The following is a 17,462-nucleotide window of genomic DNA, read 5'->3' as shown; positions in this document are numbered from 1 at the left end:
ACTTAGGGACAGTGGTGGCCACATTGGGGTGATCTTATTTAACTTAGTCTTTCAGTTGGCATCGCTCTGTTACAATAAGAAGGGGCTTGGTATCTGCAGAAAGGTGTTTCACAGCATCACACTGGCCATCAGATTATACTTTACTGCTTTGATTCCTTTGTGATTTGTGTACTCTAAGACCAGCTGCATGTGCTCAGAGGAGACTTGAACTGATGCTGTTCTGACCTACTATTCTTGTCCTGTTTTTTTAACTGACTTTGTCACAGAAGCTGCAGGCCAGAACCAAATTTTCTCCTTATCACCAGTTTGATTTCAAAGCAACATATATTTTATCTGCAGAACAAATCACAGAATAAGGCAAACCCCTTGGTGATGTACCTGTCCTATTAAAATGTTAGAGTGTGGGTAATGTAAGCAGGTTTTGCCCAAAGGTATGACTTCTGCGATACCTCAGCAATAAACAGTATTGGTAAGAACTGCTGGGTTCTAAGATTAAGAGAGGGGAAAATAAGGAGACTGTAAGTTATATTTTGCTTTGTTAATAAATGTTTTTATTTCAATTTTTCTTAGTCCTTTCTAGGATTTGTATTTTGGATTCCTAATGCCATTTTACAACATTGCTATTCTTTATTAGATTTGTGAGTCCTTAAAATCAGATACCAGTATTTTTGGTAGAAAAAACATGAGGTATTTTTTGCCTGTGATTTAAGCTGGAGTTGAAGTTGATATCTTTAAAGACTGACCTCAGTCAACCCTAGTGGGAATAAATCAGAAGGCTCTGATACAGGCTCTGTGTCAGATGGTGCTCAAGATCTCCTAACTGTGTAAATCAGAAGCCTTAGAAGTCTCAGCTCATGCTAGCAGCCACGTGAAGGGTTGCTGAGATTGCCTCAGCACCTCACAGGGCACTGTAGCCTTCAATTAAAAGTTTTCTTGGCACCTTTCTAAATCTGCCCAGCATGAGGCACTGCATAGGGAGGAGAATTCCTGCATCTGCCTTCTTGATTGTGTTTTTGTTCCTCTTTGTTTGGTTCGGAAAACCAAGATTTTGGAAACCTACAGTGTCTTGCCTTGTGTCAGTTTTTCATCCTCATTTCTTAGAAAACAGCCAAAATATTGCAGCAGTACGGCAGCCTTCAGGCAGGTGCCAGGAAGGCTGAGATTTGTCCCTGCACCCGGCGTGCCTGCGCGTGCTGGAGGAGCGTGTCCCCAGCTGCGTGCCCTGAGCGCGCCACTCGCGGCGTGACCATGCAGGACATTCTCTGTAAGGCCCTTGAAAGGCTGTGGAGATTGGAAGAAAGCCTTTCTGGGACCTCAGGGTTGTGACTGAGCCATTAGATAAGAATTTGGTTTCATCTTGGACTACAGGTAAGATGCAATTTTTGTTAATATACAGACATTGTGTGAAACTTCTGAAGAAGATAATGGGTCATCCAGACACCTTTAACTGATTTAGGGCTTGTCATTATCTTAGATTTCTGTGCACTTCATAGAATTTCATAAGAAATAGCAGGTGATGTCCTGATTTTTTAAAAGAAACCTTGTGAAAGATCAGGAGATGTGGCAGACCACCAATTTGAGCTGATTGCATCAAGTAAAACCTCAGTACTCGTTATGGCAAATTTCATTCCATATATACCGTACTACACTTGATTTTGTAAGTCTGGAAACTTTACTTTTTCGTATGTACCCATGAGGGAAAATAAGTTATTTGTGCTCTTTGACAGCCTGCTGTAGTTTCAACACTTGCAGCTAACTTACAGTTCATGTTTTCTTCATGACTTGAAATGTTTCATGTTACATCTGCTTTCTTGCTCTCCTTTGTGTTTTGCTTGTCTGCTGTAGGTGAAATTATTTCAGTTTTATCTGGTGTGATCTTTTAGGAAGCTTCAGTCTCTTAGTAAACAAAAAGCATTGAATTCAATTTGGATGAAAATTATTTTTACTCGAATTTTTGTATAATGCATGCATTGCATCTTTACTCCTGGAATTTATGAAATATGACAAATAAGATACTGTCTAGAAATGATAGCTATCAAGCAAGCAGCTTCAAAGTGAACAAAACTCAAAACTCTAAGTTTTGAGTCCCTGCTAATGAAATAATCCTGGGGAAGCATCAGTCTCCATGAGAGCCTTTACTTCTATCTTTCAGAACACCTCAGGAATTTTGCTGTTCTTGCTGTACCAGCTCAAGTAACTTTCATTTGTTTGCAAATCCTTGCCTGGAAGTTGACAAGCCCTGCCTTGCTCCTGTCGGACTGTGCATTTTCAGGAGTGGCACTCACCTGTTCTGCACCAGAGCCCCATGTAAGCAGTGTCATAAGTTTTCATCAGAGCACTGGAGTCAAAATAGGACTAGTTTGGTTCAAACTGAACATCACCTGTTTCCCCAACCTTCCCATATGGTATTTATTGTGCAAAAGGGTTTAAATGGCCATCTTTGTAAGATGTTGCTGAGCAGCCACGTGCATTATGTCATGCTGCTAGGAAAATGGCAATTTTTCATAAGATTTATAATGCTGAAAAAAGAAGTGTGGGCTTTGTGATTGAAGACAGCTGTTTAGTGGGGGAACATAATCCTGGGCACAGCTTGTAGGGGCTGAGCTCTGCTCTGCTTTGTCAGCATGGCCTCTGTGCCAGCTCACTGTGGAACAGCAGCAATGCTTTTGCCAAGCTGTGGTGCTAAGCTTGCAGAGTGTTTCTGTTATCAGTGTTATCCTAATGACCTGGTGAAAGGGGGTGCATGTGAAGTAACAAGAAGTGGTTATCCCACAGCCACAGAGGTTTTGGGAAACATTCTGTGTAGAATGCCACAAACTATATCCAAATTCTGTTTCATTGTATTTTTGTGCAAATGTTCGTGATTCATAAGAATAAATGAGTGATGGTGTTCATAATAATATTTTTCTGTTACCTTTTTAAATATCTTACATATAGTCTTGCGTGATTTTCAATTTACTGTAGAATTTAACAGTCTGGAAGGAAACTGGTGTCTTTGTAGAATAGAGTGAACTATTTTCAATTGAGAGGGACCTACAATGATCATGCAGTTTCAGCTGACTGACCAATTCAGGGCTCACCAAAAGTTAAAACATTGTCCAAATGCCTCCTAAACATTGACAGGCTTGGGCTACCTAATGTTTCGTGGTTTGCTTTGAAGGTCAGGTCTGGGTCTGACTTGGAGGAAGGAGAAAAGTAGGTCTTGCTTTTAAGCAATCAGCAATTACCCTGTGAAGTATGGGTAATGTAAAACGTGACACTTACAAAGGCAACAACATAGTTATATATTGATTTGTTGTTCAAATGCTCAAAAGCCCTCTGAATAAGAGGACTATAATGCTCCTCCTTCTTGCCCTAATCAACCTTGGATCTTGCATGCAGTTTTTAAGTCACATCTGGTTGTTTTGGCTGATTCCAAGGTAGGAAATTTGACAATGTATGTCATGCTTGCAGTTTAATGTGAGAAATAAGTAAATAATTTCCATTTCTTCTTAATTAGTTTTCTTTTTTCATTTGTTTGTTTCTTTTGTTTGTTGGTTTGATTTCTGTTTAACTTTAAAGTTTTATGATATGATAATCATATTCACCACATTTTCAGTAATGTCAGATATATACCAATATATATGTGTGCTTTGAAACCTTCTTATACTACATAGTTCAACATGGCATTTGTAAAACTTGCAGAGTCTAACCACTGAACACACAAGGGTTCAAAGCACGTGTGCTTCCATGCTGCTGGCAAAATAAGAAAAGCTCTTGAATAAATTCTATAGAGAACTACTGTTTTAAGGAAGATTCTCTTGTGGTTCTATGAAAAAAATATTCCACATACTACAGAAGCTTCAGCTAAGTTAACATGTTTGGGTTCCATTTTAAGCTTTTCAAAAATCTACAAATTTTATGAGTTCTGGGAGACAGCTATTTCCATCTCAATAACAATTTTTGTCTCACAATCAAAAACAAGTGCATAAAAAAAGAAAGTTTGAACAGTCCAAATCACACCTTCAGCTTAAAAACCTGTTCCATCCACTGGAAAGCTAAAGCCACAAACACACAAAACTGTTTGTCACCTGGTATCTAAAGCTGGAATAAGCTGTGTAGTAGGAGACACCCTTCTGAAAATACACAAATATGCAATGGAAAATCTGATTTTAGAAAAAAATAGAAATACTGTAATGTAAAATTAGTTTAAGTACAGTTTTATTTTATATGTAGTTCATAAGATATTGAAGTTCTTTTTTAAACTCTGATTTTCTAAATTAGACTATGCATAAGACTCTTATTCTAACATAATTTTATCAGGGCTGGACCAAAGAAGGAAATCAGCAATCTCAAATCACTGTACTTAAAATGGACACCAAATAGTTTCTTCTCGTAATGAGTGGATTTATGCTTTTTTCCTTAGTGCATAAAATTCATTTCCTCTTTAACATGTTTGAATTTACAGTCTAGCCTTGAAATACCTCTGAAAGCACTGTGTAAAGAGCTTTTCCTGGGCAGTGCTCAGTTGCTCATCCTCTCTCTACATCTTGCCTGAAGTTTTCATGCTGATTATTATACTTGCTCCATTAAATGCTTATTTCTTGGGTCACCTTCAGTTGAAATGAAAAAAAAAACCCATAATCATAACTTTTTCATTTGGACATTTGACTCCAGCAATGATGGAGTCAAATGTCCAAATGAAAGAGTGGTTTGTCTGTATGCAGGGGCAGCAGTGTCCTAGATCCCATGGGCAGGGACACGACTGGGAGGCTGAGAGGAGGAATCCATGCCCCTCTCAGCACTCAGGAAAGCTCACCCGGGCGTTCCCAGCTCGGTGCCTCCAGCCCAGGCACAGCATGAGCAGGGCACTGGGGCAGCTGCAGGAGCAGGGCTGCTCACATGGGGTCAGAGGCTCCTTGGGGCACCTTGCAGCCCTTCAGGTCACAGTGAGGAGGTGACTGCTGCTTGTGTGTGGTGAGGGGCTGGAGACAACAGACAGAAATCAGAAAGAGGGAGATTCAGTGTAGATATCCCAAAAATCTTTTCCACCCGAGGAGGGCGAAGCAGTGGCACAGGTTGCCCTGGCAGGTTGTGCAGGCTTCATCCTTGGAGGCTTTCAAAGCCTGAGCAGCTTGGTCTGACCTTGCATCTGCTCCAGGGTCAGCAGGAGGTTTTCCTAGGGGAAGGATTTCCCACTTCTGCCTTGGTGCTCTGCTCTTTGGTGGGGATTCAAGTTAATTTCTTCTCCTCTGTGCCTTTAGCATCCCAGTTCCTTTCGAGGTCTCCGGCACCACTGGTCCCAAACCCTTCTGCAGCTGCCATGATGAGATGCTGGCTGCACTTTTGCAGTGCAGGCATTCCTGGATAATCTCCACATATCTTCCATGATTCACTGTGCTTTTCTTTAAGATCCAAGTCCAAGTTACATGTTATCTTAAAAGCTGCTTCAAAGCTTTAAAGTGTACATAGGGTGAACTTAAATGCAGAGACATGAGACATTTTCTTATCTTTTCTTGATGTGTTGCTGTGATATAGCAATGACATAACTGGCTAAACACAAATAACTTCCACGAAACAAAGAACATCTCTACCATCTAACATGCTCCTGCCAACACTGGTACCATCAAAGATTTCTATTGCTTTTTACTGGGTTTGAAGTTAATGAAAATTTAATGAGTTGTAATTAAGGACTGAAGGAATTGAAGATGCTTTATCAAAGTTTCCAAATTCCGCTTGGTGAATAACAGTAATTGACAAATGCAAACATATTGATTTATCCTTTATCCTAATTGCTATTCTGTAAGCGGAATGGGCATTTCTGCCTCAAATTAATAAAATACTTTTTTGAGGGTTTAATTAACTGTTCTTTAAAGTCTTCATTCATCTAAAATTAACCTTCTGTGACAATTATGCACCTTGAAAAAATTCCTTTTATGTAACATAATCTATAGAGGTACACACTAGCTTGGCAACCTACTTTTAGTTTGCAAAAGGGAAGATTTACGGCTGGAAAACACCAACTGCACCTGTTGTTTTTGCTGAACAAATCACCCTGAAGTACACCATCATTCCAACCTGCCACTACATCATTTGTATTGCTAGGAAAGTGGAATTTTTTTCTGCATTGGTAGTATATATTTTTCAGAGATGAGTAAAACCACACAGTTACCCAAAGTCTAACTGGTATGTTTATGATTTTACTAGAGTTTTATGAATCATTGGTAAAATAACACCCTTTGATTAATGAATAATATTAGCTATAAAGAAAAGTGGCTTAGATAAGATTTCAGGGTGTGGTGGTTTTAACCTCTCACAGAGTAAATCTGAAATTTGTGCTTTGCAGATTTCATGTCTCCATTAGCGCACTGTTGAAATTTGACTTTGTGTTCCTCATAGTAACCAAAATAAAAAGATTAGCCAATTATAAACTTTCTGGAAATAATGGATGGTAATCACAGCTGTGGTCAAAAAGGGTCCAGGGGATCATATTTGTGTGTCACCTGAGCATAGATTTAAGTGAATTTTGTGCTGACTTCCTCTGGCCCTGAGGCTTGTTCAGGACTGTGCTGCAGAGTGAAAGGAGGGATGAAGGGGTCCCTTCCCTAATGCTCTGTCAGGCATTTGGAAAGGGGAGTGAAAGCTGCTCCACAGAGAAAACCCTCATGGCAGCTCCCTGCAATCATGAGAGCGGGTAGATGGAAATGTCTCTTGAATTCCATAGCCCACTTCTGTAACAACTGATCATCATATATTCTCACCTACTTGAAAGTATGCCTAATGTAGTAGAACTGTGATAGGTGGCAGAATTTCCTCCCCTTTTTATCCTAATCTCTTTCCTCTTCTCTGACCCAAATTGCCTCTTGGTCTCCACCAGGTTTCCTCACCATCACATGTCCAGTGCACCTGTTGATGATATTAGGCTGCAAACTGCAAGGCTTTCTTTTTGACACATTTTGTAATGTATTTAGGACAGTAAAACTTGATGCTCTATCGAATAAATGTAGATAACCACCAAAGAAGCAACTCTGACTGCAGTCTGGTGGCTGAGCTAGTGGTGGAACCAAGGCTAATGTAGACTATAACAGCTGCTGTAAAATAAGTCATAGTTCACCTAAAAATTATAGGATTAAATCCTGAATCTGGACCAGACTCATATGGTTAGGTTCCACCAAATTAGAATTACCTGTGAAATTACCTTTGAGTGTAGAACTCTAAATACATGGTTTTAATAACTAGAATGAAATTGTTGTTATTAAAAGATATGTGACTGTGATCTTTTTAGCTGCAAAATAGACTGAATAGAGGCAGTCACTGCTAGTGGAAGAAGATGGCTAATTTATTTGTGCTGTAGAAAGCTGTGGAAGCTTGGAAGGAAAAGTTTAGGCTAAAACTGTCCAAAACATTGTTAATCAAAGAAATATTTTTCCTTTTTTTTTTTTTTTTTTTTTTTCCTGATTTCATGTAATAGTGCTCTTTGAAAGTATTAAGATATGTGACATACTTGGCTGGTGATTGGTAATGGGATTATTTTATTAAGTGGAAGCCATAGCTTTATGTGAAATAGATATTAAGGTCTCGTTTTTAAACCTGAAAAGTGTTACTTGCTTAAAGCTACCTTTATGGTCACTGTCTCCATTTTCACTATGTTTTATGGCTGTTAGCATTGCAAAAGGAGAAGGCAGTAGTTTTCTTTAGGTTTATACATTATCTGGGAGTTATTTGAATTGCAAAATTTCATTTTGTCATGGGAGTAAATAATTTACAAACTTGTCTTTAAAGTCCAGCAAAGATTTAAAAGCTCCATTTATTTCTAATGTTAAATATGGAATCCTATGTTTCCCCTTCAAGGAGTCTTTATTGAGGTAAGAAACCTGATTTTTTTGATCCAAGTTATTCCAGTCTTTCCCCCTACAGACCCTCTCATTGAAAGGCATTTTAAGGACTATTAAAATGAGGGACATCATGAAGGCTTTCTCTCAGAATTTGTAACATTAATTTTTAATAGCTTCTGAATTATTCTGTTTATTTTATGGTTCATATAATAACGTGGTTGCATTTCAGTAGAAGGAATTCAGGTCAGACTGGCTGAAATCTCCCTGACAGCAGACTGGTGCCCATTAAAAGCACTGGAGGTCTTAGCAGAGGGGAATTACTCTTCTTCTTCTTCTTTTCTCCTATTTTATTTCTGTCTCTCTTTGCATGTGTTTTTAGGTACATGCCTGCCTGTTCTTTATGTAGCAATCCTTGTGACATCAATTGTATTTTAACACTTTGGGATCAAACAGAAATATATTGAAGTCAAAGTTTTACTTTATTTGATTAATGCATTAGTACAAATGAAACAACCTTGAACTAAGACTCTCTGTTTTTTACATCTTTTAGTCATTGCAGCAAACCAATATAGCATTAAGAACAGTCAGATCAGAGCACACTTCTTGGTAGAACGTAGTAAATAATGTGATTCTTGGGAAAGAGAATATGCATTCAAAACATTTTACCAATTTCCTTCATGGTTCTAGGCAGAACTGCTGGTCATGAAGTATTCTCTTTATTTTAGCTTGTGCTAAAATATTTTTAAATGGCTATTGACCTTTTTCAAAGAAGATTTTACATTTATATATTTTACTTGACGTGGTCATCAGTTTAGTTTTCCATTCAGAAAACAGGTTTGGGTTCTTAATAACGTACTTCATAGGCCCTTATTTTTATTGATAGGGTTATTAGTTATTTTCAAGATTTTTCTTGGTTGGAAAGACTAATATTTCTGATCTCTTTGCTTCATTGCCATCTGCTATTGTCTGCTGTTTGATCACTGCATTAGATTTTCCCTTTGTGTTCCTGATGAACAATGTCTGATGATGGAGGTTGGAGGATCCATCAGGGTAACCTGGATACCACCCCAAAATCTGCCAGAAGTAAAGGACACAACAGTAGCTGCATTCCTAAAGCATGCTATGTACTGCAATCTCCTCACTCTTAAGTGCTAGTAATTGGGACCATTTGTTGTCATTTATGTAAATAAGGCAAGAAATAATCAAATATGAAAATCAGGACATCAAATAATCTGCATAAAAATCTCCAGATTTCAGAACATTTAGTCTCTACAAGTATGGGCAGATTGTAACCAAGAAATATCTTTCCAGATGGCTTGACTGGGTGAGGATGCAATGGCTGTGCTTTTCAGAGTAGTGGTAAATTCAGACTACCTGAACTATTCTATAGCTACAGAAACACAATAAAATAAGTTGCAGATTTTTTATTGTTGTTTAACAAAAATGTTCATTTCTCCAGAGCTGCTCAGACAGCAAGGGATCAACCAGCTGACTTTTTATAGACAGTTTACTCAAACCCATGCAGTCAGCATTATAGGGCACTTCTTGTTATCTCACTGTAAGGACAGTGTCAGTGACAGAAAAGATCAAATTCAGCACCAGTCACTTGAAATTCTCACACAGGAAAGAACCTTGTGTATCATATAAGTTGCACTGTGTAAGTAAAATTGTGCAAAAATTAAAGCTTGCTGTACTCTTATGATGCACATTTTAAACAGGACTTAGAAGAAAAAGTATTTTTTCCTTTTCTGTGATGGCCAAAACCACACAAAAATCACGGGCAGCTGATCAGATTAGCTTCTTGAAATATTAATTTATGGATGTCTGAAAAATATTGTGCTTCACAAGTGAAAAAATACATTTTATATTCTGCAGTTCACTAAATCATCACTCCCAGGGCTACTCCTGAGAAAAGATAGTGGATTGGTGGAATACTCTCTGTGTGTGTCTGCAGTTTAGATGGTGCTGACTAATTATTTTGCTTTTAAAAAAGCCCCCAAATGAATGTTGTTGTAATACCTGACTATAAAGAGTTCTATATCTGCTTACTTCCCTTCGGCTTTCCATAAACCTGTGGAGATTTTTTTTTTTACATCTAAAATCTGTAGTGGAAAAAGACTGTGGTAGTCCAGCCAAGAGTGCCTGTTCTACAGCTTCCCTACAGAGATATTCCTTCTCACTTCCATCTTCAAGGGATGACCATTGTCTTCCCATTGTTCTCTTTGTAGTTTGCTCCTCCTTGTGAGAGCAGCCACTGCAGCACACATACCCAGGTGCTATTGATGGAGCCTTGCTGGATGAGGAATAGTTAAAATACTTCATGTGGGATATGAGTGAATTGCCCTCGTGCCTGAAGTTTGTCCTCCTTTCATTCATTTTGTGCTTACTTTTCTTACCAACTTTTCCCCCCAGTGTGGATGATGCAGAACTTCATGATGAAAGTGGAGTACTGAAATATTGAAACAATGGAAAGGACTTAGCTGTGCCTTGACCATATGCACAGGATTCTGTCAGTCAAGGATTGTGTTTCTGTCTCCTGACATATCCAATCTGCTCTTGATTCCTACCTATTTTCTCTTCTCTTCATTCTAAGAATTCATTCAAACCATAATGAGAGGTTGATTTTCCGTAAGGCATATTTTATCTTTTGTAAAACTTGAAGCTCTCTGTGTTGTATTTTTGATGTGTTAGAGCTCTTCTAAAGGTTATTCTTCTATTAAGAGGTGGTCATTTGGAAACTATGATTAAAAAAGCTAGAGAAGGCTGCAGTTATGCTAAAACAAATTAGCACCTAACATTTTAAACTAACATTTTCTTCAGAGTAAAATGTCAGTGTAGTGTTAAAAATTCTTCCTCTCCCTCCCCTATTTTTATTTATATATATGTAAATATTTGTATATTTATATACTTATATATAACAAAGACTAAGACAGTCATAGTCTCACATAATTTCAGAAGAGACTTTGAAAGTTGAACACTTTTTTCTCTTTTACCAAAAACTACTAATGCTATAAATTCGGCAAAAGATAATTTTGTGCACATTTTTAAATGCTTTAAGAATCTCATGTGAAATAACTGCAGATGTGGAAAGCAGAATTCACATGTTACTTAACAATGAAAGAATAATAGCGATGATCTGCTGTGATTTATAGCTAATGGGTATTCCTTTAAGAACATATTGAGCCTAAGTTCTTATTTTGATTTGATTAAAAGATCAGAACAAGCGAAAAAGCTTTGAACCAAGATTGTAGAGATTTTAGCACTTTTAGTTATTACAGCCAAGCAGTATAACACCAAGAACAGCCAAATAAAAGAACACTTTGCTAGAGTTTAGCAATAATTTAAATATGGCATAAATATTTGAATTTTGTATTCTTTTGTGAGTGGCTTATATATAGAAAAAGGTAACATTCTGAAAAAAAAAAGTATTTGTGATGAGTTGCATGGGCAGTTGTTCACAGTTGATTGTTCTGTCTGGAATTATTTGGTGATTAACTCATCTCATCAGGATGAAGTACCCAGGCCTGCCATCAGAGTTGGCATCAATTGAAAATCTTAGCAACAATCTCGGCAAGCATTGCAAACATGAAAGGCTGTGTTTTCACAGAGTTGCCCCATTGCTTTGTTCTTCATTTGGTACACCCTTTGGTATCTGCACTTAAGGTGTCTGAGTGTGCTTGGGCTCCTGTAACCCTTCAGGCAGGGAAGGGAACCAAGTGCAATTGTCAAAAGGCATCCTGAGGACAACACCAGGTGAGGGACAGAAGTGCTGTACCTGCACTGCTTTAGAAAAACCATAACCTTGATATGATTCAGTCTTTACAAACACTTCAGTAGTAAGCCACAGACCTGTGTACTCAGGCAAGCCAGGACTTTGAAGGCCTTAGAACAAAAGCAAAATATAAGATGCAGAAGTGATAAAATAATGAAGAAAATTAACTTTGCCCTTAGTGGTGGTATTTCTGGGTTTGTGGCAGAATAAGGTTTTTAGATTCTACAGCTGTAAATGCTTTTATCTTTAAGAAAGTTTTTGCTATGGTTTAGTTTTCTAAATTTTGAATAAAATGAAATATAGTAGACACGAAGGATTTTTTTTCTGAGTTTTTTTTTTTTTTGTGGTTTTTTTTGGTTTTTTTTTTTTTTTTTTTAAGACTTGGAACTGAGATTAAATTTTTATGGCTGAGTAGTAAATCTCTGGAACAGAATTTCCTGATATAAATGACAACTCTGCTTTAATTATAGAAACTTCCAGGCAGCTATTGTATTAGAGCAGGATCCTTAACAGACTTTCCTTTTCAAGACCATATTCAAGAGTAACAGGACTTGCCATAAATACAGCTTGCTTTCTGTTGGAGGAGTTCACTTGTCTTTGAATGAATTACTAGGTTCCTTTTGCATGGTTTATTTTCCCAGCAAGAATGTCTTCAGATCTGATGGAAATGTTTTAAAATGGGTCTCAATATATTGAATGTGGAGCATCTTCTGTACTATGCAACTATTTCAGAAATCATGTATGGAGAAATAAAGCACTGGTACATAGTTCTAAGAAAGCTTTAACATCTGCAAAATTAACTTGTCACTAATTTTGCATGCTTCAGTTACTGGAAAATGTAGCTCTCTGAAGCACCCAGCTTTTTTTTATTATTACATTACATACCTATCAGTGACTTGCATCTGAAATTGTTTTCATCACTGATCTTGTTCTTTTGGTGCCTACACATTTATTTCTCATTTCATGCTGAAAATGTTATGCCATCTGGTTACTTGCGTAATTTTGTAAAGAGAAGACTTCATTAATTTGCAGTTTTAACTTCTGCACCTGCAACTTCCATTTACTGGTGTAGCAGTTGTTGCCTGTCATTGGTTTAGAAAGAGTCTGCTGAAGCTGAAATATTTCTGTGTACGTGCCTTTCTGTCTTTAGATACTTGCAGGCTGAAATCTGGGGGAGGATTTGGTAGGCTGAGAAAACACCACATCCTGAACTGTAAAGCATCAACTCCCAGTTTTTCCTGGTTCACATGCAAGGGATCCTCTCCTCTCCTCTCCCCAGCTCTTTGTGTGCAAATGTAAACTCGAATTCCATGGTTGCCCAAAAAAGGAAATTTCAAGCTTTGCAAATGATCTGTTTGGATTAATAACATCTATAGTCACATTTCTTTTATCCCAGAGGGCACAAACATTTCTGAAGTTAATAGCAGTATCATAACCTATCTAATATACTATGGTAAAAATGCCTTCTGTTTGCTAACACTTAACAAATTCTTGTTGTCATATTTCAGCAGCAATTTATTTTCTAGGCCGGAAAGAGGAGAGGTTAGTTTTAAAACTAAAAGAGCAATGTTTTAAACAGTGTATGGTTTTCTAAAAGTATTACTTGTTTACTTATATACGTGATTATTCAAAAGCAAGGACTGCACTGTTAGTCCCTTAATACTAATTTCTGCTGTGTGAGGCTGTGACGGAGTTTATTCATTGACCCAAAGCACTAGAAAACTTCCTACAGCACTTTATGAAAACCTGACAAACTGACCTGCTTTTTGCTTTATGGCAAGTTACACCAATGTGATATCTCTATCTAGCTGAAGTTGGCTGTCTGAAATCTGAGGGAAAAGGGGCTGGGTTTATTTTGACCTTTTTGTTTGGGGTATTTTTTGTTTGTTTATTTTTGGTTTTGTGGGTTTGGTTTCAAAAAGCCTGAGAGCTGATGAAAGACTTGCCCCCTGGGGAACTTCAATAAGATCCTGTGGTGAAGAAGGAGGGATTGGCAGGAAAGGACCTGCCCCAGAGCTGGGAGGAGCCCAGGCCTCCAGGGCAGCTGGGCTGGGGGGAGAGGAGCTGTGCAGGTGGGTGATGGGGAGCTGGCAACAGCCCCACAGGCAGCTAAGCAGCCTCAGCCTGTGTTCTGGAATGGTTTATTTCAGGGTTTTGGGGGATTTTGGGGTGGAGTTTATTTGGTGTTTTGGTTTTTTGGGGGATTTTTTTTTTTTAATGGTTTGATGCTGATAGCCGGAATCATCAGCTTCACATCTCCTTCACTCTATAAAAAGCCTTAAATGCTTTTTTCCCCACTGTGTTTCAATTTGTGCTCATTGCCACTTGTCCTGCTGCTGGGCAGGACTGAGAACAGCCCAGCTCCCTCCCCTTTTATCCCCACATCAGATGTTCCTGCACATGGAAGAGATGCCTCCTCCAGGCTGAGCAGGCACAGCTCTCCCAGCCTCTCCTCACATGACACAGTGCCATCAGACACTGAGATAGTACTGAAAATAGTCACCTTTGACTGGAGTATTCCAGGAATTTCCCGTGTTTGAGGAACGTGTTTGACTCACCCCATTTCTCTAGGGCTGTGTCTCTGCTGTGAGGAAAAAAGCTTTCATGTCAAAACCAGGATGTCGCTGTTCTCTTTCAGTGCAGAAGTGTCACTTTAACATCCAAATGGACAACTTAGGGCCTTTCCTATCAAAAGCTGATGGATGGACCTCCCTTTCCTCATCTTTTTAGCTAGTTAGAGAGAGCCTTAGGAAAATCTTGAATTTACAATGTCTTTTCTTCACTTAGAAATTATTTTATCTTGCAGGTAACATCACCATCTAGTTAGACTCTCCTTCACAGATGAGGTCATTCTTTCCATGAGCAACCTGTGATAAGGGTGCTTAGTTTGGGTGGATGTGTAATGTACAGCAATCTCAGTTGGATTTTACTTTAGCAGTAGTGATTCAAAAACTGAAATACTATTTTTGTTGTCACTCAGGACTGGATTTTATTTCACAATTGTTCTGTGTTTTGCAGAATTAAAATATGTCTTTGTAGTGTCAGAGGCATTATTATCATGGCTTAAAAATGCTTCTTAAGCTTACAGCATTTGTGTCTGCTTGTGCAATGAGAAATCATAGTGGAAGATATTAAAAATTACAATTGACCAAAAAGTCCAAGATCTTGAGAGGGAATGACAGTACTTCTTAGGCTCAGTACAACTGAGCTGTCACCTACATACTGGGTTTCACATTTTCTCTTCCTTCTTCACTCATTCTTTACCCCAGTTACATGATTAACTCTCCATTCATCATCCTATTTCACCCCTGTTTCTGTTCTTCATTATCTTATGCACAACCTGCTGTGCCTGAGCACTGCTAATGAGCCCAGTTATTCTCATGCCCCTCAGATCTCTCCTTGTGAGTGGAAATCTTCCCACTCAGAGTTCCTCCTGTCTTCATAGTATAATATGCAGAATAATATCATGGCAAGGCTTGCTGTATTGCACTTAATCTGGCCCACTCTTGATGGGGTAACAAAGTAAAAGACACCATGCTTTATAGAGAAGGCATAAACAATTATCTATTCAATGTAGAACTCCTGGAAACAATATAGAAATAACTTGCAAAAATATTTTACAGCACTGCACAATTGCCATCTCAGAAAATGAGGAATGGCTTTAATAATTAAGTCACATTTTGCTCACTTTTTGCTTATGAAGTATTTCTCCTAAATATCTATTAGTACTTTAGCTTGTGTAATATTGATTTGCTTATGTTTGTTCTAGTTTTGAAATAAAATGGACCCTCATATTCTATTAGAGATGCAGCATACTGGTTGCCTGGGATATTGAGAAATACATTTTAAAATACAGCATTTTACTGTTACTGTAGCTGTGATGTTTTCTTTTGTTTGCACTGTGTTGTTTTTCTTTAGAAGTTGTTTCCAAAATTACTGTGAATGGAATTTTCTTTTCATGTAACCAAATGCTCTTTGTCTTGGCAGCATTCACAAGCACAGAGCTGGCAGAGAAAGTTAGGCAGGATTTGCCTGGGCATTTTCAAAGAAGAGCACCCAGGAACTGAGATTTGAAATAATGTAGCCTGAGGTCAGGAATTTTTTCTTTGGAGAGTCAGTAAAGAACATGATTATCTGTAATGTGCAAGAGCCAGGGGTTTTCTAGATATATATGTACCATTGAAATAGGAAAGTATAGTGGGCAATATTCTGTACAGTGTTGCTTCCTAAACAATGCCAATTAATAATAAGGGATTTGGGCCATTTTTCAAAGAGAGATGATATTTGCTGTCAATCCTTCCTTTCCTTTGGTGAGTTAGATAATACAGTTCTAGGAGAATATGCATCATTTAATCCAATTTGAGCTTGCACTGTGCTTAACTCAAAGACAAACGTGTTCTTGACATCAGGCATTTGCCGTGTAGCAGTGAAGCCGTGTGGTTTTGGCGCAGCGCGAGGAAATCTGCTGAAACAAGAAAGTGTTTGTTTGAGAGAGAGGGCTGGGAGAGGAGCGTGGGGGGGTCCCACATGCAGAGGTAACCCCATGCCTGGCTGGTTTCTCACGCTGTACCTGTGGAGGTGGAGCATTCCCCTCATGCCAAGGTGCTCCTCAGTGCACGCCCGGAGCTCGAGGCAGTCCCTGGAAAAGGTTCTGCTCCCACAGCGTGGCTGGGGCTCAGCACCAGGACAGAGTCCTCTGTTTTACCCCAGCACACATTTGCATTCCACAGGTCTGGGAGACTGCGTGACCACCCAAGGCTTGGTGTTTAAAACTGATCAGGCTGGCAGCACAGCACTTCGCATCCAGCTGCGCTGTGCACACAAACTCCCCAGCCTCTGTGCTGGAAAGTCAGCTGCGAAGGATTTATTTTAGATATTGCTTTTGGAGCAGGTACATTCCTGCGCAGGCAGGATGTCCAAACCCTCTCGCTTGGCTCGACCTGTGTCGGCTAATACAGCTCCTAAATTGCCTTTGTCTAGGAAAGAAGATTTTAACAGCCGATCACGAAAAATTAGGCTAGGTGAAAAGATTTTGCGAGCTGGCAGCGAAGGAAACCTGGTTAAACAGCATCAGCAAGAGCAGGTGGAAATCACAGAAAGGCTTGTGCCACGGAGGGCTCCTTTCCTGAAAGGTAACTGGTAATTTCATGCTGCAAAAAAAAAATATAGTCAAATGCTTTTGCAATCATTGTGCTTTTAATAAACCCCGAGCATCAATTATGGTATAATAGGGGGGTATATGTGTGTATGTGTGTGTGTGTTGTTTCTAAACAACAGATTCTTGCACATAAAGCATTTGTTTTGAAAATAAAAGGGCTCAAAACATTTTTGTTGTTCAATTTTGGCTGAGTGCTGTGTACAAGCTAAAAAATGTTGAGCTGTCAAAATGTCAAAATCTTTTACAGTCTAAATGTGCCACTGTATTGTGAAGCTTTATTTAAAATAATGATTTGAAATGTGAGAATGTGAGAAAGATTAAATAGGGAAAAATAAAGGGAAAATAGACATCAGTGCAGGCACAGAATCTTTAAACCCTGCAAGTAAAACTCTTCTTTGTGGGTCCTAACAAGGCAGCTGCAACTATTTCTTGTATAAAAACTAAACAGATCAAGTGTATTTGGAAAGGCTTATATGCTTTCAGAATGCAAACAAATGTGGAGGATAATATAAGATTACAATCTACTTTCACTGATCTGTTGAGCAATGGGCTGCAAGAGCACTGCCTCTTTTTAACTTAGTTTTTGTGACAGTACTCCTTAGAACTCCATTTAAAAGTAGCCATTTAATCTGCATGGTGTAAAATGAGGGTAAATTGCCATTCTATCTGGAAATAAAAGTGGTACTATTCTAATTGTAGTCTTTATAGAGTTTATATT

The 17,462-nt window shown here is 38.5% G+C and overlaps 1 protein-coding gene across 22 annotated transcripts in view; it reads left to right on the top strand.

Annotated features, from left to right (window-relative positions):
* The window catches only part of KIAA1217 (KIAA1217 ortholog), a 360,062-nt gene that overhangs the window by 113,688 nt on the left and 228,912 nt on the right, over window positions 1–17,462 (top strand). For 6 of the 22 annotated variants that reach the window (XM_085573018.1, XM_021533124.3, XM_085573008.1 and 3 more), the window contains exon 1: window positions 4,750–16,718. The exons of 11 other annotated variants lie outside the window; for them this stretch is intronic. In XM_085573018.1, coding sequence (XP_085429144.1) covers window positions 16,499–16,718 — 220 coding nt within the window. In that variant the 5' untranslated portion in view covers window positions 4,750–16,498. Of the gene's footprint in view, window positions 1–4,748; window positions 16,719–17,462 lie in introns of those variants that run through there. 5 more of the 22 variants (XR_014953216.1, XM_085573010.1, XM_085573012.1 and 2 more) reach the window with 1 other exon arrangement.

The sequence above is a fragment of the Lonchura striata genome, chromosome 2 (assembly GCF_050655825.1).
Source record: "Lonchura striata isolate lonStrDom1 chromosome 2, ASM5065582v1, whole genome shotgun sequence".
Taxonomy (NCBI): domain Eukaryota; kingdom Metazoa; phylum Chordata; class Aves; order Passeriformes; family Estrildidae; genus Lonchura; species Lonchura striata.
Note: the sequence above shows the minus strand (reverse complement) of the source record. Positions and strands in the feature narration are given on the sequence as shown.